This window comes from Schistosoma mansoni, chromosome 2 (assembly GCF_000237925.1).
Source record: "Schistosoma mansoni strain Puerto Rico chromosome 2, complete genome".
NCBI classification, from domain to species: Eukaryota; Metazoa; Platyhelminthes; class Trematoda; order Strigeidida; family Schistosomatidae; genus Schistosoma; species Schistosoma mansoni.
The window spans coordinates 4,852,448-4,878,071 of NC_031496.1; the positions used below are offsets into that span (position 1 = coordinate 4,852,448).

The window sequence follows — 25,624 nt, forward strand, 5'->3', positions numbered from 1 at the left end:
CCACACATTGTAATATCACATAGCACGGTATCCATACGTTCGATACACAAATATAAACATACACATACAATTGTTTTATATCGAAATTTATTAAACTTTGAATTAACCAGTTGACAGAATCAAAAAAGACATAGATCATTCCAAAGGAACAGTAGATGTGAAAGTTGATGTCTGTAGTAGAATGCAAGACAAAAACATATAGATTTGTTTCAATAATAAATAAATTGTAGTATAAGTTGAAACTCGACACAGACGAACACAATAGACCCACACTCATGTTAACCAATTTGAAACTAATCACAATCTTGGCTAATTTGTAAAATAAAAAAACAAATAAACGGACATATCATTCAAAATTTATCAAGTCGTTTTTAAACGAGTATAAATGACCCAATTTACTACACAACTGTTCACAAGATAGAAAAAAGTAAGGTGATAATATACATATTTGACCTCCACAATATGTTTACATTAAGTCACTACATTCCTGATCATTTTATCCGGCAGTTTATCCTATTACTGTGGGCTAGATTTGAAAAGGAGATCTCAGTAGATTTCCTGTTTTGAAATGAAATCCATTCATTATTGAATAAGTTAGGCAAATACTTTAAATAAACTGATAATTTTTTTATATCAACAAATCTATTTTATCAGAAGGGGTTTTATGGAGACTTAAGTAATTTTATAGTTGAATTCAGGAGTCAATTGAAGTTAGACCACCAGGGAAAACCTGGAAGCACTGGACGGCCGTTTCGTGCTATTGTGGGACGGTTGCTCAATTTCGTGGATTGGTTGAAGTTAGACATTGACACCGTTGGATGCCGGCCAGCTCAGTGGTCTACAGGTTAAGCGCTCGTGAGCGAGACTGATAGGTCCTGGGTTTGAATCTCGAGATGTGGGATCGTGGATGTTCACTGCCGAGGAGTCCCACAATAGGACGAAACGGCCGTCCAATGGTTCCAGGTTTTGCATGGTGGTCTAGCTTCAATTGACTCATGAATTCAACTATAAAATCTATTTTACATAATGAAATGCAACCGTTAAGTACCAGTGTACTTTTATTCAGAATTTGAAGTGTTTAAAGTTCTCAAGATGTGATTTAGGGTACACTAAAGAAACAGTCGAGATCAGGAATGTAGATCTGAAAGTTAATTGGTATATTACTAATTAGTGACTCAAGTAATGCGAGATAGGTTGTACTAATCAGTGAGCAATGCTGATTAACAAATACATGATTATTTATCGGGTCGAGTAGAAAATTTCTTAAAGTCATTATATAATTCACGTTTGTTTAAAAATTCTTATCACACTTAGTGACAATTTGTTTCACGCTGTCCGACCATCGGCATTAACCATATTCTGTCAATCGAGTTCTAATATGATCACTAATCTAAACGACTTCACATCAAAGTGTCGTCGTGTTCAATCTTAAAGCGCCGTGAAAAGATCATCAAGAAACTCTACTTGATTTGAAATTCGTGCCAATTGGTGCCAATCAACAATAAAAATTCGATAATAGACGATCTCCTTTTTGAAGATGTGATCTATCTTGAAGTTTAAAGTAAAGTAAACAGTAAGCAGACACTGCAAATTAATCGATGTAAAATTAATCAGTACTAACGACTGGACAAATTATATTAGTTGCTGCTTGATGATCAGTTGGTAAGCAGACATTCTACTCCTACAATAAAACAATCAAAGCCTGAATATATCAGTGATAGCCTTCTTGACTGTGACAGTCATTAGCATAGGCTGGAACCTTGCAATCACCATCAACCTCCCGAAGACTCTAGGTACATCTTAATGATAAATACCAATTCACATTAAATCTACCTTCATGGTTTCTAAAACGACATAGTATCCAACAAATTATTTTTTTAGCAAAATACACAAACACTTTCACTTTGATGTTATTCAACAGAAAATAATCACAATTTATTTTGTATTATATAGTGCTTTGTAAGTTTTCAATCCACTCTACCATTCCCTCCTATTTGATTCAGCCATTCTTCATATATATCTCTGAAAAATACAAATTTACTTCATACAGTTTCATTTCTATTATAAATGTTAGTATAGTAATTAATTCGTATTATTCTATAATGGTTGTTGGTTTTGTTTTACTGAAGTCATTCATTTCCTAACTTGAAAAAAAATCTGAATAAATAGATTAGATAATTTTGTGAGAACTGTTTGACATTTATATATACAACCTGATTACAATTGGAGAAGCACTAAAAAAGACTAAAATAAATGTGATAAGTCATAGATAATAATGAACATTGAACAGATAGAATAAATCTGAATATATGGACCGTTCGGTACCAACTGAACAGTTTAAATGTATTGTGTTCATAGTTTGTAGCCTGTGAAACTTATGAATTCTTTTCCTTCGTGAGGTTCATAATAGAATTAAACAAATCTATCATTATTATAACTGTCATTGATTTCACGTTTATAAATGAACGGTAACTTCTGAATCGAATAGACAATCACAGATCAAGGTTATTAAATGATCATATATTCATCATTAATTAATTAAGAGATGAACTTTCCAGATTTCTTCTTAGGTAACGCTAACCATTGTAGTTAATATAATTTAATGTTAAGCAGATGAGGACTAAAAATATGTTCTGTTAAATTCAAAGTCATTAGTTTAATAGTAGTGTATTCATAACAGGATTTAAATTTGCTGGATTTAGCCTTTGATGAAATCGAGTGTGCTTTTATATGAAGAATGCCCAACTAAAATGTAATAGCTGATTGCCAATAATCCTTCACTCAAGATCAATCTGCGTTGAGAACTTCTTAGGAAAACTAAACTCTGTTGTTCATTTCTCTTGAAAGAGATAGATTGTGAATCCTTTGGAATTAAGGCTACAAGTTTTGTCTTATTTAAGACCTGTTAGTTGTATGTACCTGCCACATTTCAGTATCCATGTTTATATTAGGACATGAACTCAATATCTTTTACTTTAAATAATAAACACATTATCCTTTATGCTACTATATATGATTAGCCACTAAGTACCCATTACTCAATGTTCAATCAAGTGTAAATGCATATCAGTCCAACAACAGACAAGTCGTTAAAAGAATAGCCCTAGTAATAACATCTCTGACTGTGAAGCTGAACGACACAGGCTAGAATTCGTCAAGAAACATCAAGCCCCTCAAGATACAGATTATTGACAGGTCCTAAATTGAATGAAACCTAGGTTTAGGGTTTCTTGTCTGGTATGAAGGTATTACTGAAATTTGCAAGTGATCAGTCTTTATTACTGTATGTATATTTTGAGTGGATTTCTATTGACCTGCCTTAGACTAAAATTAAGAGTTCTTTGAGATTCAAACTTTTAAAGCAAAAAATAAATAAACGAATAAAAAAGCAAAATATCTACTTTGTTACTACTATTGCGGTGTATGCTACTTACATTGACAGATATAAATAGTATGTACACCAGTCAGAAGTCGAATACCTGTCAAAAGAGAATTGATAAGGTTTAACTGAAGAGAACCGAAAAGAGAAACAGAAAGTAATTGAAATAAAAACAGCATTGGAGGAATCATGAAGGATTAAAAGAACAACTGATGGAAGATGTAAAAATGAAGTATTTAGTATATGATTTTCATATTTTACTAATATCCTCTGTAATTTTGCATCGAATAACGAAATGGGTCGTCCCCACTTCAGTGTTCGTTTACTACCATGAAATAGATAAGTTATAACTAATAAAGAATGTCAAGTTAAAACCATATTCCATTTAATGTTTAATTATCTTCTAAGCACTTCTGAGAAGTTCCATACTATAATGAAACCGCCGTCCAGTGCTTCCAGTTTTTCAATGGTGGTCTAGCTTACATCAACTCATAAATTCAACTAATAAAATCACTACAATCTCCACAAACCCCCATTCTAATAATTACCTTCTTACTGACAAATTTTTTTCCTAAATAATCGAATATTATATCTACTTAGAAATGTTTATCTACTTTTCTATCAATAAACTTATCCCATTATAGTTCAGTCCAATAATTTATTAATTGGTATTTCATTTAAATTCCTTAATGGATTAATTTAAATGTAGTCAATATTTCATACATTTGAAAAAAAACTTTAATCCAGTAACCATAGTATACTTGATAATAAAACCACAGTAACAAGTTCCTTTTTATTTTTAAAAACTAAATCCAATAAATTTATCCACTTTTCAATGATTATTGTACGGGCAGTTTATTTTTCTGATTAAATTTTACAAAGTATTCTTAATGTTTTCCATTAAATAAGAAGGAGATTTTTCTATATTTTCAATTTATATTATCTTGAGAAACTACGATGTATAAAGGGGGAGTGAATGAGCAAATGAATGAGCAGATGGATAAATGAACGATTAGCGAGAGAGGAAGAAAGAGGGAAAACTTTCAACAAGTGTACAGAACTACGAAGAAAGTGAACCCGTATCATTACATAAGTATTAGTATGATTATTAATAAGTCATGAAAATTATACTCTCTCATCATACTTCGTTACTATGTCATTTAATATCATTAGTTAGTGGAAAACTCGTTAGACATTAAAAATAAAACAAGTTGTTAATTCTAAAGAAATAATTTATATTTTTCACGTTTTTTATTCTCTCTCTATTCCTTATTTAATGGAGATTAACAATGATTGTATGAGACTAGAGGTTCAACTGAAAATGGATGTGAGACAGTTATCCACCTCAGACAATGGATGAAGGGTTACGCAATATCGTGGAATGGTTAAAGTTAGATATTAACACTGTTAAATGCCGGTGTAGTGGCCTACAAGTTGGGCATTCACGTGCGGGGTCGAGGTCCAGGGTTTGAGCTCCATGTATGGGTCGTGAGTGAGCACCTCTGAGGGGTCCCACGCTAGGGTGAGACAGTCTTCTGGTGCTTCTACGTTCTCATTAGTGGTATAGCTTAGATCGACTCGTAAATTAAACTTTAAAAATGGATTATTTAATAATTGTTAATTACAGATTGTTTTGTTATTATTCAATTAAAATGATCAATAGTGATTAAAAAAAAATGAAAATCTTTCGTAGTAAATTTCATTTGTTGACTAATACATTTACTAGTGATAGTTTGTAATTTTGTTACTCGAACGTCTGATAATGACTTCTTAGCCGTTTTTTGAATCCTTAGAATTCTCCTATATTTGAGCCTTGAACAGTAGAAGAAAAAGTGATTATTAAGAACAGAAGTTTTGCTTTAAGGTAAATTAATGTACAGAAAATAAAAGTATTTATCAGTTTGTTAGTATTTTTGGGAGTTGTTAGTGATACACCTAGAATATGATACATGATCCATCGATTTGTTAGAACTTTCCATCGCATCTTCAATGGATGCTGATTGAACAAGATGTTCTTGGCTTCTTAAGATCTGATGCAGGAATTCTCGAGGGATCCTAACAACATTCGCTAAGGAATGATTTCAGTTAGGGTACCTAATTTGAAACCCCTTAATAGTGTATATATGACTTTATCTAGGATCGTACTTAGCACTCTCAGGTTTCGGGTTGAACACCAAACTGTTAGAACTACTGGATAGACGTTCATCTGTCTAAATTTCAAACGCCAATCGATTCACGGTATACCTTTACGATCATTCAATTATATTAGCGACAAAATAGCTGACCAGTGCCTTCTGGTTTTTAATGACATGTCAAATGAGATCAACCAGTGATGATTATCACCTAAAAATTCTAAAAAATCTTCACAAAACCCTTGAATCTGGAATAAGATATTTCTTTAATTCCAATAAAATGTCTCGTCATTTTGCGAATGAATTTCACTTGCGTTTACAAAGTCAGTTTTTTATATATCACGAGACGACATATACAGGAGAACGACTGGAAAGGAGTATGGGTTGAACAATGACATTGTCTTAGATTGAGACAACTAGAAGGGACTGCCCAGGAACAATTTCGATGAAGAATCCTGGTGGGAAGCCTATACTCCTCAACGAGGAGTAACAGGTGTAAGTAAGATTGAGACTATACAGTACATTGGGAAATGAATTAACTACCTTCATGTTTCAAGGCCAATGAGATTTTCTTAAACTATTGGGTTTCATGGCTATAGTTCCAAATTTTCAGTTTACAAATCATAAGTACTGTTTGTTTATTGCGATTGATATGACGAAACACATAATCAAATTAGGATAAAGTCTCTTTCTGTTCACATTAAGTTTGATCTATGTACCCCAAGCATCGCCAACGTTGATGCGCTATGTTTGGTGGCGTAAGAGTTGGCTGGAAGAAATCGAAAGCCTGACAAAACAGCACAAGACATCAATGCATGACGTCAATTAACTACTGTACTAAACTGTGTTGCTAAGTGCAGATTACTTAGCTGTTGTCCTCACCGCTATCGTGACTGATAGCTGAAGACTTTAGGCTAAATGTCTCAGAATCGGTCGCAATGGTGCAGATGCATTCCCTATTTATCTCGAGTTTTAGAACTACTTCATACCTCATATTCTGAAGTGTTCCATTCTTTCTCCTAAAACCACAATCATTACACCTAGTCTCTTTTACGATATCTCTCAACATAATTATTTCTTATACTCTAACACATCTTGATAATTTCATTTCACTTCGATAGGATAGTATGGGAACTTTAAAGACGCACATTTGTTCCTGGTTCTATACTGATTATAACTGATTAACGTTGAATTTTTATAATCCTTATAAATACTTTGAATATTTTAGCTTATTCAACTGTAATTTTTATTTCAGTGGTTTAATATAATTTCATCTTTAACATTTAATTCATAATCACGTACATGAATTAGAGAAATTACTAAATAATGTCAGTCGAGTTACCTGTTACACCAAGCCTAAAAAAATATGTGTATATATGTGTGTATACTGTAAAAGATGAGTATATTAATTTATTTTTATATTTGTTAAAGTGATTAAAAAAAATAAAATTCTAATGTCACTAAAATAATATTGTTGATTTTTCTCTTAGAAAAATTTTCAAAGTCACTAACAAACTTGACATATATTACAGTTAAACAAATAAATTTGTTTCAATGTTGCATATATATATATATATATACCTTTATATATCTACCTATATCTACCTATATATATTAGCTATTAATAAATTTAATCTCATGAATTTATTTAATAACACGTTGTATTATCCTCCTCTAAGAAATGAATTCCTTTTTTTAATGTTTTAAATAATTCAATTGTATAGATCTGTATATATTTATTTAACATAAACATGAATTTACTTAGTCAAATAGAGTATATTTTATGACTGAAAAAGATTGATCTCATCCATGATGATTTGTTAAACATAGTCATCCTTATGAGTTGATAGGTTCGAAAATCTAAAGCATAATTTAAATAATTAAATCATTAATTAACTAATATCTATGATAAAGAAGATATTGATAAATAACGAAACTGTAGAATCTTAATGTTCAATATTTCATTGTTCGGTATAATTAAACTCTTCTCATTTCAACATGAACATTCTGTAATTGGACGATAATGGTTTTGTTTATTTTAGGTTACATTTTGTCATTACCATTATCAATGATAAAAGCATAGAACGCGATCTCATATTCTATAGTTTATATCAAGGACTGATCTTAGTTAGATAACCACTGAAAATCAAAAAGAACTGAAATGGTGTTTCGTTTAGGTATGAAAATCCTAAGCAGTGAGTATACACGGCTTCATCTAAGGTAAAACCAGAGATTTTCAGTTCTAAGTCGGAGAGCTTGGTAACTTGGACCACTGAGCCAATATCCAGCAATTTACATGTCGGAAGTGCATACTTGAGGTATCACATACTAGGTTGAGACAGCTTTCTGTTGCTTTCTAGTCTTCAGTATTTGTTTAACTAAGATTAGTTGTTGATGTAAGCTATCGAATTCAACGATCTCCAAAAACCCCATATAGTTTTAAAATTGTCCATCGGGTTTAACAATTGATTTCTAGCCTCCCCGAACTCTAAGTATCTCTAATATAGTGTTTCAAAATGTGTAAAAATCAATTTCCCCCAACAAAGCCGTAAGTAGTCCCCGAAATCCGAATTCATTTAGCTTCCACGTTATTTAAGCAAATAATCGTTGACAGGTCAATTAGATGTGGTTGATAAAAATCAAGTTTACGGCAGAAGTATTCATTAGTAGGTGGATCAGTATAAATAGGATTTGATGCTGACAATTCTTAAGAGGTCCTAGGCCCAGCTCTTGTGACGCTTGACGACCAATATAAAACTGTATCTAAAATCTTGAAGGAATCAGTTTTTTAGATAAATATATCACTAAGCTAATCGATCAGGAAATAATCCACTATCATTATTATAGCTGTAACACTGAATGATACAGGCTCTTATTCAACATGCAACATCATTTCCCTCAAGATAAATCACTTTGCTAATAGATCTACTCTAGTACAAAACGCAGTTTCAAGTCCTCATAATGATTTTCAACAATCATGTAACACTACCAAACATTTCTAGATTTTTCATATTTGTATACTTTCTTTTCCTAAAAAAATATTTACAGATCTGAAATTATCAACTGAGGACAACTCAATGCATACTACTGACTTAATGATGTTTAGTAAACAAAGTAGCGCCAAAGATTATTCTTATCAATCATCTAGAGACTGTAATTTCACAAATCCATTTATTGTAAGCAGTACTGTTCAATGTAAAGGATCAATAGATCAGTTAAAAAAATCTAATTTCCCTTTAAATTCACATTCGATGACTCAAAGTCAACAAGATAATGATTTAATTGAAAATTTTACAGATATTATTCAAGCTAATGATCAAAATGTTCGTTGTAAAACTATGGAAGAGATAAACATACAGAAAAATTGTACACAACAAACAAGTCCAACAACTTTTAATGATCGTTATGTATGTTCGCCTGGATCACCGTTATCAAACGAAGATATGTTGAATGATTCCAATGCGGTTAATTTTATGGGAAGACGAAATAGAACAACATTTTCTGAGAAACAAGTAATTTAATATTTTTTAGAAATATTTTCTGGTCAATAAACTTATAATGATGACGTTGATGATTATATCCCAAACTGACAGAATTTCGAAAACGTGCATAGTAAATAGGCGAACAAAATGATGAAAGTTGTTTAAATTATTTCAAAAGTGAATCAAATTGCTGTATTAAGTTTTCGGTTTTTAGCATATGCTTGCGTTCACGTACACTGAATTCCACTGGTGGGTTAAAAATTTGAATAACTTGTTTTCCGATTAAGGAATATTAATGGTTAACCTTTTAACTGAATACTAATAAATGCTGACTGTATATACTCATGTGCCATTGATATGCTTGATGCTAATTACGATTTTCTCGGTAAACGAACGAAGGTCAATGAGACAGTGACACGATAGGCTAATCTAATCCGTTGTCCCAGGCCCCGCTAACTAGAGTGAGAATTCCAAGACAAAGTAGGGGAAAATATATTCTGTAAGCAGCCGAAGTACAAGCAATCACAATAGGAAGAAATCAAACGTATTTATACAGTAAAAAGTTGTCCTTGGGAAGCATTACAAAATAGCACACTAAAAAGATACAACGGACCAATAGCGTTTAAGATATTTCCAAGTGGGAAGTACAACTCGAAGGTGAAAGGAACGCTTTTGGAAATTCAAATTTTCAAAGTAAAATTACAAAAATAAGTCATTTACCAAGTAAGTTCTGGGGATTTAACATCCCCATAAGAAAAGGTCTCTACATTTCTGCAAGGAAAAATCCTAGAAGACTCAAAGAGAAACACCGTAGAAGTTGGTATATTTTGCTCTTTATCAATCCTTTGAAAAAAAGCATGGTAAGTATTTTAAAATTTATGCAACAGATATGTGACTGATGGAATAAATAGTTATAGCAACTAAACTGGGTAAAAAACATTTGTGATAGACAATGAGTTGGAAATACTGTATGTCCAAAAATCCTTATAAATTATGATTCAGAATAATTACGATTCGAATATATGTTAAACAGAAATATTTTGCGAATTTGTAAGGTAGGTACTAGTAATTCTTTACTGGGAAAAAATCTATGACATTAAATACACCCAGTATTATTATTATTCATTGCAAGCCTATAACTGTCATTTATAACTGTCGGAGTAATGATTATGTATGGGCTTCGTAACACCTGAATTATAAATAACTACTTTGTATTGCAACCCATGCTTAATACTTTATAACCAGACCATTACAGTCTAATTTATCCAATGATGACCATAAATATCCCGTATTCCACAAATAGAAGTAAGAACTATGTTTAATTCAGTGTGTAATTTTTCCAATATAACTTTCAGTTCTGATACAGACAGCCTTGAAATGCTTAGTCAAGTTTCACTGATATAATCTGAAACTATGTTTGTTGAGATAAACTAGCGAATGAAAGTTGATGAATAAACTCAAGCTTTTGTACTTAATTGACAGTTCTGGAAAAATCTTATTTTCTTAACAGAATAATTCTTACTACTTGTTAGTAGTATAATTATAAATCAAGGGTGTCTTAAACGTAGAGTCTCGAACAAACAGATGTGAATTCATGGTAAATGACAACGAAATAATTCTCATCAGAAGTCCACTGACTATTCTTGATAAAATAAGTGAAAGAATACAGTAACACATTAAACCTTTTCTTTTTCACAATTTACACCTATCGTAATTTATATTTTGTATTTTTCTACATGTACGTTGTTATTAATTCAAAGTATTATTTAAAATAAAAATACTATTGAAGTAACTGAAAATTATTCAGGAAAGCAATTCACTAGACAACTACACAAACGGAAAGGTGTACATCTTAAGCAGTAATTGAAAATTTGATGACAAGTTAAAGACTTACTGCCCCAAAAATTTCCTCAAATATTTGATATGCTCTGAATATGTGAATTTTATCTTAATTAAGTTCCATGTTGATTTGATTAAATAATGGAATACTTAAAATCACTGAAATAATAATTTGCTTATGAATCCCACCAACAAAATCTCAATTTTATATATTTTAGGAAGGATAGATATGATTTAGATAGATAGTTTTCCAGAATAATCCCAAATATTCATATTTCTATATGCAGTCTTTCAGAAAATTGGTTCTCTCATTCAACATTGTAACTTTATGAAAGGCTTCATATAAAAATGCAAATATCCAAAATTATTCAAGGATGCTCTTTCCTCTCCTTTGCAATTACTAGAGCTCATTCAAAACTGTAATTTTTATGTATTTTACTCATTATTCGTGTGAGTTAAGTATCAAAAGTAGTCGTCTCCAATTTCATTTAAATTTAGACTTTTTTTAATCGAAAGTTTAAAAAAGTGGGAATCAATGTTAGTGTGTAGATAGTGTAAAGAATATATATTTGATTTGAGAACATATAAAATCGACAGAAACTACGATTTCTACCCTTTCTTCGTAACATTGTCGCAATGATTCGGATGAATGTGAAAAAAAGACTTCTGTGATCGTGAAAAGCTATTATTCATTGAAACAAAACGCTTCATTTACAATTTTAACCAGTTTAAAATTATAATTAAAAGGGTGATTAAATGATCGATGCTGACTAGTTAAACGGTAGAACTATTTGTCTGTTATATCTGTGTCGCCCATTACTTATACTTGAAAAAAGGAGGAATCATTACGCTTCCCATAACACAAAGTAAGAACACGAAAGACTGGTACAAGTGAAGATTTGTTCATTCATAAATGCAATCACTATATGTTGGCACCAAATATATATGCGCCACACTTCGTCATTCGATTTGTGGAGGGCTAAGATGATGTCTTGGTACCAAAACCGAAGCAGGCGGATTTCCTAGAGGGCCACTCCCCTAGCCTTTGACTTAAATGTCTAATACCCAAGGCAGTAAAGCAACATTAGAAGGTGCAGTCTCATGGTAGCCGGTTCAAATATCATTTGTTTGTCCAGGATCCTGGGTCTCACGTGCACCAATGGTTTGGAATCAGGGTTTTCGAACTGCCCTAGGTAGATACTCCATATCCACCAACTCGGTTAAAGCGTCGAACATTCTATTTCCTTCCTCTCAATTACGTAAACAATAGTAATTCCGCGAAAAGGCAATGAGTATGACTTCACTAACAGTGGTTGTATACGCGTGGTCATGTGAGAGCATTTCGAGAGGAGAAGTCACCTCTCCCCACACTCGACCGTGCTAGGGAATTCGAGGACAGATTTGTATATCCTCTTGGCCATTGATTTAAATAAGTCACATTTATGAAATTTAGCAAAATCATATGCTTCATGTCGTACCCCACACAGTTCACGTTCATTTAGTACAAAAAGTATCATGCACTATAAAAACCACACTGAAAGTGGAACTAATCTTATGTTGAACAAATTATTACGTTGAAAATAAAACGTATATTATCCAGAACAGCTGTCATATTGCTTTTTTTTTTAAAAAAGAAGTAATATTCAACAACAGTCAGAATACATTAAGAAAAAAACTTGATCTCACCTTTTTATCCCATCATATCACTGCCCAGTAAAATTATTCAAGCGGCTTAGCGGTATGAATTAAAATCTGAAATTTTCACCTTCACTGACCAATAGCTTAATTGGTAATGTCAATTTTTAATTTTATCAAATCCAGTTAACTGTGTACATAATACATCAGTTATTCTTATGGAACTTATTTCTTTGGTATTGTTTAACTTATAATTCTTTATAAAAATCCCTTCACATAAATTTCCTGTATCATTTTGTGAATTAAATGGATATTAACTGAAGATATGATTAATTTCTTGTGTTTTTCTTAGGTGGAATTCCTCGAATCAGCCTTTCAACATACACATTATCCTGACTTACAACTACGTGAAACACTTGCCTACCAGACTAATTTACCTGAATGCAAAATTCAAGTACGTTCTCCTTTTTTATTGTAAACAAAATGAAATAAAACATAATCTTAATTTATTTGAAATATGTGTATCCGCTTACAATGATAATTTAGTTCAATTTAATTATTTTCCCAGTAATAAATTGAATGATATTCATTGAGTCATTAAAGTCATAAGTGTATGTAAGATAGTTTGCATTAAGAAGAAGTGAGTCAAAATAACTGTAAACTGAAATTCAAATAAAATCGGAACAACAGATGAATGACTTCTGAATAAATGATTTAAATGTACCATGTTCGCCCCAAAGCTCGAAATTACTAATGAATAGTTGAAGGTAATTCATAAGAAACCTTTGATTTAACTTGCTTTTTTCTTTGAAAGCAAAATTCAAAAAAATTGATGTCCAGTAATCAGGGCTTTTTAACTTTTCGAATAGCTGTATCTACCCACCCTTGAAGCACTACCCAACACAACACATCTCTTGGATCTCATTCATTTACTTCATACATCTATATCATCGAGTCAGCTCCAAACTGGGTAGTCTAGAAACAAAATCTTCAAACCTCTCTCCGTTTTTCAAAAATCTAATTCCTGAAGAAGTATGAAATCTCTCAAGTTTACATTGTCTATCGAATTAACAAACATAAAAATCTATGAAACCTCGTTAGATGACGGTCCAATATTTATCGTTAACAATAATAACTACTTGTAAGTAGCAACATATAAAACACTAAATTAAATGACAAAAATTTTACAGTTACCTAGTCAAGCATAATAATTTCTTTAGTCATTGTACTATTGAATAAATACCTTACTGTTGGATAAACCTTTTCGACAAGACAATTTGCTAGTGTTAAAAACAGAGATTTTTCTCCGGCCTAAATATGACAGCTCATTCAAACTCCTTTTTAAATGATATTGCCAAACAATAGCTAGAAACCCTAATGATACCAATACTAATACTAGTTCTAGTACTACTACTACTACTAATGGTAATAATAATAATAGTAATAATTATAATGATAAGACACATTCCAGTTAAAGCTGTATTGATCCGGTTAAAGATAAACATTTCGTATTTTATCATCAATGTTCATGTATAAGACTGCCCAGTTGTCTAGGCAACTAAATATGAGAAACATGACTTCTTTTCATTTTATCTCAACATTAAACTTTAAGGACAGTGTTATTTATTTCTATTTAGAGAAATAAAACAAGAACACTGAAATAAATAGAAGAATTTTAAAGATGACATTTAAAATTACAGCTTTTTTCTACCACAGTCAATATTACATAAATGAAATGATAATAATTCGATGGTTATTTGTTTATCTTAAATAAACAATGACAAAAAACCGAGTTCAGTAGAAAATAGTCTGTAATAAATGGTGAATTTTCAGCTTCATATTCATCTATATGACTTTTTTCGACAGAAACTGTACCAAAACTTAATTTTGTAGAGATTCACATGATTAAATAACATCAGGTTAAGGGTCGTTCAAAATAATGGTGGTTTGATCACGTCATAATTTTAAACTTATTAGCAGTGTATACCCAAGACACTCAGAGCACTGACGCGAATATATAATTAAACGTAGATACTTGTAATCTTGCGGCCAGCACTATCAGAACGAGTAGTGTTTATTTTTAAATTGATAAGCGTTGGTTTTTTAGAGAGTAAAGTAGTTCAACTGAATATTTTTTAGATAGACAGAATTGATATATATATATATATATATATATATATGTTCTGGGCGGATTTCCCCGATGTAGTGTTATAAGTTTTGGGTTATTTGGTATACGGTTAACAGTGAAATCTGAGATGCACGCATTGTTCCATGTGGAATTCTTCGGCTAGATTCCTCTAGATCCAGTTTTTAATGTCCACACTGAGAAGCAAACCCAACAAGAAGTGACAAACAACTTACTGGTATCTTCATCCAAGTTGAATAAGATAATCGCTATCTGGACTCAATAATTCAATAGGTGACACGTTAAATACTTGAAGCGGTAGGTACTGAGTTTGCTACAACCAGTAACAAGATGGATTCTTCGAAATTCTATAGACGAAAAAAAAAATTTATCAGTCAAAAGAGTTGAAAATAATTACGAGTTAATTAACAAAGAAACAAATTGAAGAAGAACTATTCATTTGAAATGTTTTCTTAATATTTTATTTTAAATTATGAAAAACAAAAACGTACGACTTCAAGTATAAATCATATACAAAATCAAGATGTTATGATAATGTTTGAATTTGATGTAGTTACATTTAATTGGGTTGACCTGATAATAAAGATTATTTGCCAAGGTATACAAAAAGTCGTGATGATACCAACTCCATAATACAGTTGTGGTTATTAGTGTTATTAGCTTCAAAAAGAATTTCCCAACATTCTCATTGATATCTATGATCTATAAATCTGATACTTCAGGGATACGACAACAACTAACCTATTATATCTGAAGACCATAAATCAATATCGTAAAGAAATGATAGATATGATTCGCAACTCAGGTGAGTACTTTAGATGATGTTGTGTTCTCTTAGGTTGATGGTTTAAATGTAAATCTTTTAGTTACATTCTGTATAACATCATCAGAGCTTATTTCATATAGTGCTCACTAGAAGACATGGTAATCAGAGTTCAACTTTTTAAAAGAATCCCAAACTACGATGAAGCAACTATTCAGTACTTCTTGATTCGTATGAGTTTTATAGTTAGCACTTATCTGTTGAATATTACCGAAAGCTTGTATTTAATTAATAAAATCAAAATATTAGACTTCGTCATAAATTGAGATTAACTACGTAACAATGAAAAACCACTGAGTATTAGACAATTCCTTGGTCCCATAGTTTAGATTGGCCATCGATATGCAACCACAATCCGCGGAACAGAAATGAAATCTTGTGAATCCAAAGGCACAAAATAATGTCTTCTTGTTCCAACGTAAACTGTATCAACAGGGATATCACTTAATCCTGGTTTCTTTCGTCCGTTTGTCCAAAAGTGACTCTAAAATTTATATTATTAATTAGCCGCTGGATATGTCACTTAAACATGAGTAGCTAAATTATTGTCCACTAATGCTTAAACGTCGGTTTATTAACGAAGACACCAAAAAGAAATATGGACTCCACTAAAGAATTATTTCATTATCTTATAAAATATACTGAAGACTATGATTTTATTTCGCATATACTTTGATTTCAAGATTATAAAAAAAGTGGAAGAAACTTGGATTTCATCCATTTTTAAAAGATGACTTCTTGAAGTAAATTATCTGTTTCCTCATTTGGTTGATATAATGACCACGAAAATCCTAAGTTCAGTTCATAAATCATTCAAGGTCGACTGTGTCATTTTGTTACATCACAGATTTCTCATTGACTAGTAATAAACAATGAATTATTTATTCATATAGGTATGGTTTAGTAATCGGAGAGCTCGTTGGCGTAAACAAATCAATTTTACTTGTCAAAATACGCTGGAATTAGTGAATTCACCATGGCATACTTTTTATAAACAACCGAAGTGTGAAGTATTCACATCAAACAATAATGACATACAGCAACAAGCTATACCTCAGTCTTCATTGAATAATAAACACCATATTAATGATATGATACATCCATATGCGAAAACATCACTTGATCAATTGAAAAACGAACACTTTAAAAATACTGGATGGAATTTAGCAAAAATAAAAACAACAACACATGAAGTAAAAAACTGTGAAAAAATACAATCTTCACCATGTTCAGAGAATAAAATACTTAGTGATTATTGTAATGTATTGCTAAAACTTTATCAAACCAAACAGTTAACTTCAAATGAAATAAAGCAGTGTTCAGATGATTTGTTAGATCCTTTTCGATGGAATTATGAAATAAAATCAAATGATTATCAAACAAGTTATTTATCACCTTCAAGTGACACTCGACAATTATTATATACATTTGAAGAGAATTCTGGATGTTCATTGAAATCAGTAAGTTTATTTATAAATATTCACACGCTAATAAACTTACAGCCGTTTTTTCTTCGTTAAATCAGCCAATTTACCACATCAGTATTTAAGTCAAAATGTATGACAATTAAAATTAGCTAATCACAGGATCATAAAACTATTTTTGGAAGTCATAGACACTCAGTTCCTAGCTGTACACATATTAACTAACGATTTTTCGTCTAATATATCAGTCAAACATACTGTCTAAGTAACAAGTAGTGTCAAGTTATCTATTCCTTAGTGTTGAGCAAACTCTGTTGATCTAGTCACAATACAATGTACAGACTAAACAATTTAACATCACAGTGCATTTTATTTGGATTTCGGTGGTTAAAAGTAATCAGTAAGAACTGAATTATTCTAGTGGACAATACTTTGCCGTCAGGATAAGGAAATATTTTACTGATTAAAATCTTTATCATCGATATTTTATTTATGCTGGTAGATCAGACTGCTTCAAGGTCACGCACCAGGTGCGAACAGGTTATCATTGCATATAAGTGAACTATTCATATCATGATCAGCAAATCATCTACGTTTTTCTAACAGTTCTGCGATCAATACATATTCATAAGATAAAAATATTCATACTCGGATTTTAACAGTAAAGTTTCGCACTCAGATTTTGTTTTCATGCATGCAGCCGATGATCGGTCAAGTGTTAGGAAAGTGGTAATGGGTGAATCGGAACGTGAAATATAAGAGTTGCTTCATTATTAAATTATTATGCATTAATATCTTGAATTTTTTTTAAATTTGTATCTTATTCACTCATATCAGTAATCATTTAAAATAATGACATTGTTAAGATCCTTTGTTATTACTCAGATAAGTAAACCAATATTGTTTGTACATTTCTTTTTGTTTGAAAAAAAAGGGATTAACTACACAGAACCAATCTATGGATTATATTAAAACAACTCCAAACAAACCATCAAGTTCAACTATGACTGAAAATAAATATACCATCCAGAAACAAACAGATGAATTGAAAAGTAATAATTTAGAAATATCATGCAATTTATCATCGTCTATATTATATCCATTAAAAATTAATCATAACTCTGACATAAATGAACCCATTGAACCAGACTCTACAATGGACTATCAAAAATCACCTTGAATTCAAATACTTTATTTTATTGTACAGTATATGTTACTTCAAACCAAATAGTTCTTTGTTCAAATATTTCAATTCAATCTTACTTATATTGTAAATATAAAACAGACTTCAAATATTTACCAAAAACAGCATTAAGATTGTTCATTTTAAATTGATTAGATTAAAAAGAATAATAATATTGAATTGTTTTAAATAAACGTATTCAAAGGGAAGAAAATTAAATGTTCAGTGTACAATATTTGAAAAAAAAATAACCCCATCACATTTGTTTTATTAAAGTTTAAAGTTTAACATACGTAGTAAACTGTTTTACAGGCTGAAGTGTATGCAGTTAGAGATAATGCAGGAGGTAAATACAGTCAAAATAAAACAAGACGGTAACGAAAACTATTGGAAATCGATTGGAATATCAGCACATTACCGATCGAAAGATCAGCAGTTTGAATATATATATATATATATATATATATATATATATATATATATATTACATACCAGATAAATGACCAGTCTAGAAATTGATCATTTATTTTTCTTTACTTACACAAACTACTACGCCAAATATTTTTATAAAGTGAACAAATGTATATCGTGAAAATTGTCTATTTGGATATGTTTGTACATTCATGAGTGTGGAAATGCATGTGTTCATTGCATGATTATTACTTTCAAAAGCTTAGTTTAACTGAAGTATGATAAAAATATCAACAAATGGTTTAATTCGTTCGTTCAACTGCTTTTGTCGTCTCAAGGGGTATGGGAACAAGAGCAAGCGGGCGAATGAGAGAGTGAGAGTGATGAAAACAGGTCCCAGTGAATGTATTACATAATTGATAAAATACAGTTATCGATAAGGGACTAACTGATAGATGATATTGATGTGTGGGCGAGAATGATAATGATTGGTTGTTTTGATGAGTCAGACATTAGATAGGATGACAGGTGTTATATGTGTTATATATATTTCCCTATCCTTATTATGTATTAACTGTTCCTTGTTGATGGACTGTTATTGATTGACTGTTCTTTGTGTCGGATTTTGGTGTGGAAATATATTGACGTTATAGTCAGGCTAATCTCGTGTTCTTGATCTGAGTTGTGTTGAAGTCCTGTAGAATAGACACTGGGTGGGGATCTAGTGTAGATATTCGTCTAAGGCAAATTAGCGTCCCACATACGTGTAAGAAGTAAAAGGACTGTTATAACCAGAACCCCCAGCGTTATAATCAGCATCCTCTCTTCTCTGTTTATAACAGATATGATCAAATGTATAGGGAAAATGACATTCTACTAACTTCAAATAATTCAGGTGAATTAAGAGTGTAATGAATAATTCAGTCCGTATGAGTAGTGCAACTACGTTGGGAGTAAGACAAGTATTACTGATAAGCAAAGATGACTGTCTCACTGTGTCATAAATTGAGTGGGGTTGGATTGCGAATTAGTGGTCTGAATGTCATGCTCATACACTATAACAGGCAGTTTACCATCTTTTAGTGCCTTTTATCTCATTGAGCCACATAATATCAGAAGACATAACCTGGCCTGTGCAGTTGAATACAGACAACATAGCAGCAGCCTCTGCAACAGTACTCCCTAACATATACAAGTGAAAAAGCAAGATCCTCAAATACAACACAGAGTCAACCAAATCACACTCGATGGAGAAGATTTGAAAGAAGTAAAATCTTCCACGTGCCTAGACAGCATCATTGATGAGAAAGGAGGATCTGACGCATATGTAAAGGTAAGGATTGGCAAGACAAGTGCAGCATTCCTACGGTTGAAGAGCCTATGGAACTCAAAACAACTGTCCACGGGCATCAAAGTCAGTATCTTCAATATGAACGTCAAGATAGTTCTATTGTACTGAGCTGAAATTTTGAAAACCACTTCAACCATCATCAAAATTGGACAGTATTTATAAACAGCTGTTTACACGAGATACTGCCGATCCGTTTATCAGATACCATCAGCAATAGCTTACTAATGGAGAAAACAAGCCAGGTTCCAGCCGAAGAGGAAATTAGGAAAAGACGTTGGAAGTGGATAGAACGCACATTGTGCAAATCATCAGCTTCATCATGAGGCACATCCTTACTTGGGATCCCCAAAGGGGAAAGAAAAAGAGGCAGACATCAAGAGAATGAATAACACCTGGGAAGAAGTGGAAAAGAGAGTCCAGGACAGAGATGGTTAGAGAACTCTGGTGGGTGGCCTATACCCTCGCGAGGGGTAAAATGCGCAAGTACTTAAGTGACCTGGTCTGTATGCAAAAAGAATTAATGCTTAGTAAAAGGACTATTATTTGCATACATTCCTAGTCAACTAAAAAGTGATGAAATAATTTGTTCTGTTATGTTGATTAGAAGTATTCAAATTACTGTACTAACTAGGAATTCCCAAAACAGCGTAATTTAAGCCAGACAGAACTAGATGTACACAAACGAACTTATTGCATTTGTCAGTCGTAATCAGTGGGTAATCAAGCACAAATGAATCATTGGTTCGTACAAATGCCACAGTTCGTTGGTTCAGCAACTGAACAAAATTGACTCGTCATGTTTGTCGATTCTAAGTGTTCTAGTTAGAAGCCTCGATCAGAGGAGTACAACCGTATCGTGTGTGAACCAGTTACCCAATGGGGACAATGAAAGATGTTCGCGCAATATCGTGGATTGCTTGAAGTTAGACATTGGTGGTCTAGAAGTTAAACGCTCTGGCGAAACCGAAGTTCCTGGATCCGAGTCACACGTAATGGATTGTGGATGTGCAATGTTGAGGAGTCCCATACTAGGACGAAACGGCCGTCCAGTGCTTCCAGGTTTCCACCAGTGGTCTCAAATTGATCAGTTCGTGATCTCAATAAAACATATTCTAAGTGTGTTAATAACTGAATATTGGTAGGCCTAACTTACATATTATTAATTTACAAGCTACTCACTTTTCTTTCGGAAACTCGAGAGCCGTTATTTCAAATCTGGGTTCTTTCTCAGTATAGTATACTTTCAACGAAGAATATTTAACTTTCAATCTTTAAGTTTCATGTAAAATCGCGTTTTACTGGATAGTCGTCAATATTTACAACTAATCACTGAACAGTGATCAACGTCATGTCTGTCTAATCCTTTAAGTGTTGATCGAATCTGACAGAGAGTGTCAGTCTTCTCAAGATTACAGGTTTACATTACTAATGAATCTCAGGTGACATGAAACTTAAGTTCAGGGTCTCCTATCGATTACCTCTAATCATTGAACATTGGACTCTATTTTCCTAAATTAATTTCAAAGTGATTACTTCATATTATACACAAAATAATAATAACATACTCTGTATCTAATAGGAAAGTATATGACATGAAGTCCCATCATGCTAAAATGTTTTTTTAAAATGCTTATTGCATAATAGGGCACATTTATCTATTCGAATCCCGCGTAGTGGGATCATGGACGCGCACTGCTGAAGAGTCCTACACTAGGACGAAACGGCCGTCCAGTGCTTCCAGGTTTACCATGGTGGTTCAGCTTTAATTTACTTACAAACTCAACTGTTAATATGATATCCACAAAACCCCTTTCTGATAATAATTTTCAATTAGCAAAAATAACTGCTACTTTACACCAAATATCAGCCAAACTAAATTAATTACCTTGACTATGCCACCCGCTTTGGAAATCTTTATAAAAATAGAGAAGATAACGCGTTCTATCCGTGAATGAGTATGATAATCTACCATTCAAATCAATGCGAGCTGAGTCATCATATTCGCTTGACCTTGGCTTTTGCATTTCCAATTAGTCATCAATGCATTATTGATCATATGATAATATACATGAGTAACTTGAAAAAAAGTGATATTGTTAACGTTACTTAGACTTCAATGTTTAAGAAACTTTGTTTCGTAATGATGAAATGTAGATAACGTGTTCACGTTGGCTATTTAGCAGGGCACTATATTTAGTTATGAAAACAAAGTGTGTTTAACCCTACGGAGTAGTTGTTCAGTGAAAATGCAACAAGTATTAGACCAGTCTGTATCGCCTAGTCTTTGACAAACGTGCTAACCGCTTCAATGCCAAAGTACATAGATCAAAACAACATGTTATCTATGCATAACATTACATATAAACTGTGAAATATAATCTTAATCCTAAAGCAAAACCCTGAATCAAACTGTAACTCTGTGTTCCAAGTTATCTAAGACTGTACAACACAAAGGTCAGAGCATCCATGGTCCCTTGATACGTCGATGGGGTAATCCACGTAAGGTGCTGATCGCGAGGTGTGACTTTGAAGTTAGCTTGTTCGTTACACCGTTCCCGTTTAACTCGAGTAGGCCTCCAATCATTCGACATAGATCATCAACGTTGATGGTCTACAGTAAGTACAGAAAAAGATACTTTTAATGATTTCACCATGGTTTGATGTTATCTGAAAAACTGAAAATTATATGCTAATCGTTTAGTTGTGGTTTAAATACCCTACAATTAATGTACTACTAACAGTATCCCATTTAGGATAAAATGAAGGATACGAATGCCTTACAATTACTACGTCGTGTATAATCCAGCTATATATATATGTTTCAAGTTCACAAAGATGGAAACTTCCTAAAGATTGCTTGGTTGGAAGATAATTTACATCATGGATTGACTTCAGATAGATAACCATTGAATTCTAGAAAGCACTGAATAATTGTTTGTTCTATAATGGGACTCCTCAGTTATTCACACCCACAATCTCCTCAGGTATTAAACTACTGATCTTCAGATATGTCCGCCACTTTCAAACAACTACGTACAAATTCTACATTTTCAGCTTCATTCTATTTTTGATAATAATAACCTTTCATTCATTACTACAAACTTCTGAATTTAGTAAGAACTTATTTTACAGAATACTCAATATTTGTTTTTCATGGATGCATTCCCCCTTCAATCGATTTCAGACCACAAGTATCAAGTGTAATTATTTTGTGTCACCAAATATTAATAATGGTTGGTTTTCCCAATAGAAATTATTATTATTATCACAATGTTGCAAAAGTAATTCTGAAATTTCACATCGCAATCATTAATTGCTTACTGGCGAAAACTAATATGACACTCAATATTCGAGACTGCTACCGATAAACAAAGCTTCCTGTATCCAAGCCCTCAACCGGCTACTGAATGGGAAAACTAAGACAGATGAAGGAAATTTATTGGATTCAACCCATCCATATAAACAAGCACTCATTTGTATAAATATGCCTATTCATTGGAAAACACAATTATTTCTTAGCCAATCACAAGTACTTGTCATTATGTGATTTCTTATCGGGACAACGTAGTTTTCTCGTCTGGCCAATTTCGATTGTCCTCTGTATCACAAACTTCAGGAGATAGTTTCCACAGTTCAGTCTGGAAGCTGCGGCTAGTGGAGTTTGGCCATGTCGAACTTAAAACAAAGATCTTTAATTACTTACTTACTTACTTGCTTACGCCTGTTACTCCCAATGGAGCATGGGCCGCCGACCAGCATTCTCCAATCCACTTTGTCCTCAGCCTTCCTTCTTAGTTCTATCCATTTGTCATTCATTCTTCTCATGTATGTCTCCATTTCACGGCGTAATGTGTTCTTTGGTCTTCCTCCTTTCCCTTGACCTTCACGATTTCATGTGAGGGCTCGCCTTGTGACGCAGTTGGGTGCTTTCCTCAATGTGTGTCCTATCCACTTCCAGCGCCTCTTCCTGATTTCTTCCTCCACTGGAATCTGGTTTGTCCTCTCCCACAGTAGCCTGTTGCTGATAGTGTCTGGCCAACGGATCCGAAGTATTTTGCGTAGACAACTGTTAATAAACACCTGTATCTTCTGGATGATGGCCATTGTAGTTCTCCACATCTCCGCCCCATACAGTAGAACCGTCTTGACATTTATATTGAAAATTCCGATGTTGGTGTTGGTTGACAGTTTTTCTGAGTTCCAGATGTTCTTCAGTTGTAAATATGCTGCTCTTGCTTTGCCGACCCGCGTCTTCACATCTGCATCAGATCCACTGTGTTCATCAATGATGCTGCCCAGATATGTAAAGGTTTTCACATCATCCAAAGCTTCTCCGTCAAGTGTAATTCGATTGTTGCATGCTGTATTGTATCGGAAAATCTTGCTTTTACCTTTGTGTATATTGAGAACTACTGCTGTTGAGGCTGCTGCTACACTGGTCGTCTTCTCCTGCATTTGTTGTCACGTGTATGATAGAAGAACTAGATCATCTGTAAAGTCTAAATCGTCCAGCTGCATCCTAGCTGTCCATTGTATCCCGTGCTTTCCTCCATGTGTTGACGTCTTCATGATCCAGTCGATCACCAGGTGAAAGAGAAGGGGTGAGAGTAAGCAACCTTGCCCGACACCGGTCTTTATCTCAAACGAGTCAGTGAGTTGACCTCCATGCATGATTTGGCAATTTAATCCATCATAGGAATTCCGTATGATATTGACCATCTTCTCAGGCACTCCGTAGTGTCGAAGAAGCCTCCATAGTGCTGTCCTGTCCACGCTATCAAACGCTTTCTCGTAGTCAATGAGTGATGAATTCCATTCAATTGATTGTTCCACAATGATCCGTAGAGTTGCGATTTGGTCTGTGCACGATCGATCCTTACGGAATTCAGCCTGTTGGTCTCGAAGTTGGGCGTATACAGAGTCCTTCATTCTATTTAACAATACCCTGTTGAAAACTTTTCCTAGCATTGAGAGAAGAGTGATGCCCCTGTAGTTATCACACTTGCTGAGATCGCCTTTCTTTGGTATCATGACTAGATGTCCTTCTGTCCAGTCTGTTGGTACTTGTTCTTCATCCCAAATCTTACTGAAGTGAATGTGGAGTATCTTTGCAGTTGCTACTACATCTGATTTCAGTGCATCTGCTGGAATGTTGTCTGGTCCTGTTGCTTCGCCACTCTCGAGTTGTCTGATGGTCATGCTGATCTCTTCAATTGTTGGTGGGCCAACATCGATTGGGATGTCCGTGGGTGCTGCTTCGATGTTGGGTGGGTTCAGTGGGTGACTGCTAAATCTTCCACATATTTACGTTTATCGGTTCTCATGCTCTTCTTCACTTGCTTGTTTGCTTCTGTGTATTCAGCTTGTGCCTTGTCTTTTTCTGCTCTTGTTCCTCCTTTCTTCAATCTTATCCAGTGTATCGACAGTGATCCATTCCTTGTGATTGTGCTTCTTGTGGCCCAGAACCTCATGACATGTTGATCCCTTTCCAGTTGCTTTCCATAGTAGTTCCCTCTCCATTGAATAGGTCATGAAACACTGGAACTTATTGTTGAGGGCTATCTTGAATTCGTTGAATCTGTCAGTATGTCGAAGAAAAGCCATATTAAACATTTGTGATGTTGTCCGTCCCGTTGTCCAGTGCTTCTTGAGTTTCAATTTCATCTTGGCGACTAGCGAATGATGATCTAAGGCTATATCAGCTCCTCTCCTGGTTCGCACGTCCTCCTGAACTTTGTATTGATGCGGATATGGTCGATTTGGTTCTGCGCAGTGTGGTCCGGTGAAGTCCATGTGGTTTTATGAATGCGTTTGTGTGG

At 33.3% G+C, this 25,624-nt stretch overlaps 1 protein-coding gene across 1 annotated transcript; it reads left to right on the top strand.

Annotated features, from left to right (window-relative positions):
* Positions 1-5,791: 5,791 nt before the first annotated feature.
* On the top strand, positions 5,792-18,040 carry Smp_142440 (putative paired box protein pax-3 and; the record flags this gene model as incomplete). The annotated part of the gene is made up of 5 exons (XM_018795415.1): positions 5,792-5,834; positions 8,560-9,023; positions 12,820-12,921; positions 16,330-16,896; positions 17,795-18,040. 5 exons carry the CDS (start codon positions 5,792-5,794, stop codon positions 18,038-18,040), a joined length of 1,422 nt encoding a protein of 473 aa, XP_018649730.1.
* Positions 18,041-25,624: the final 7,584 nt, after the last annotated feature.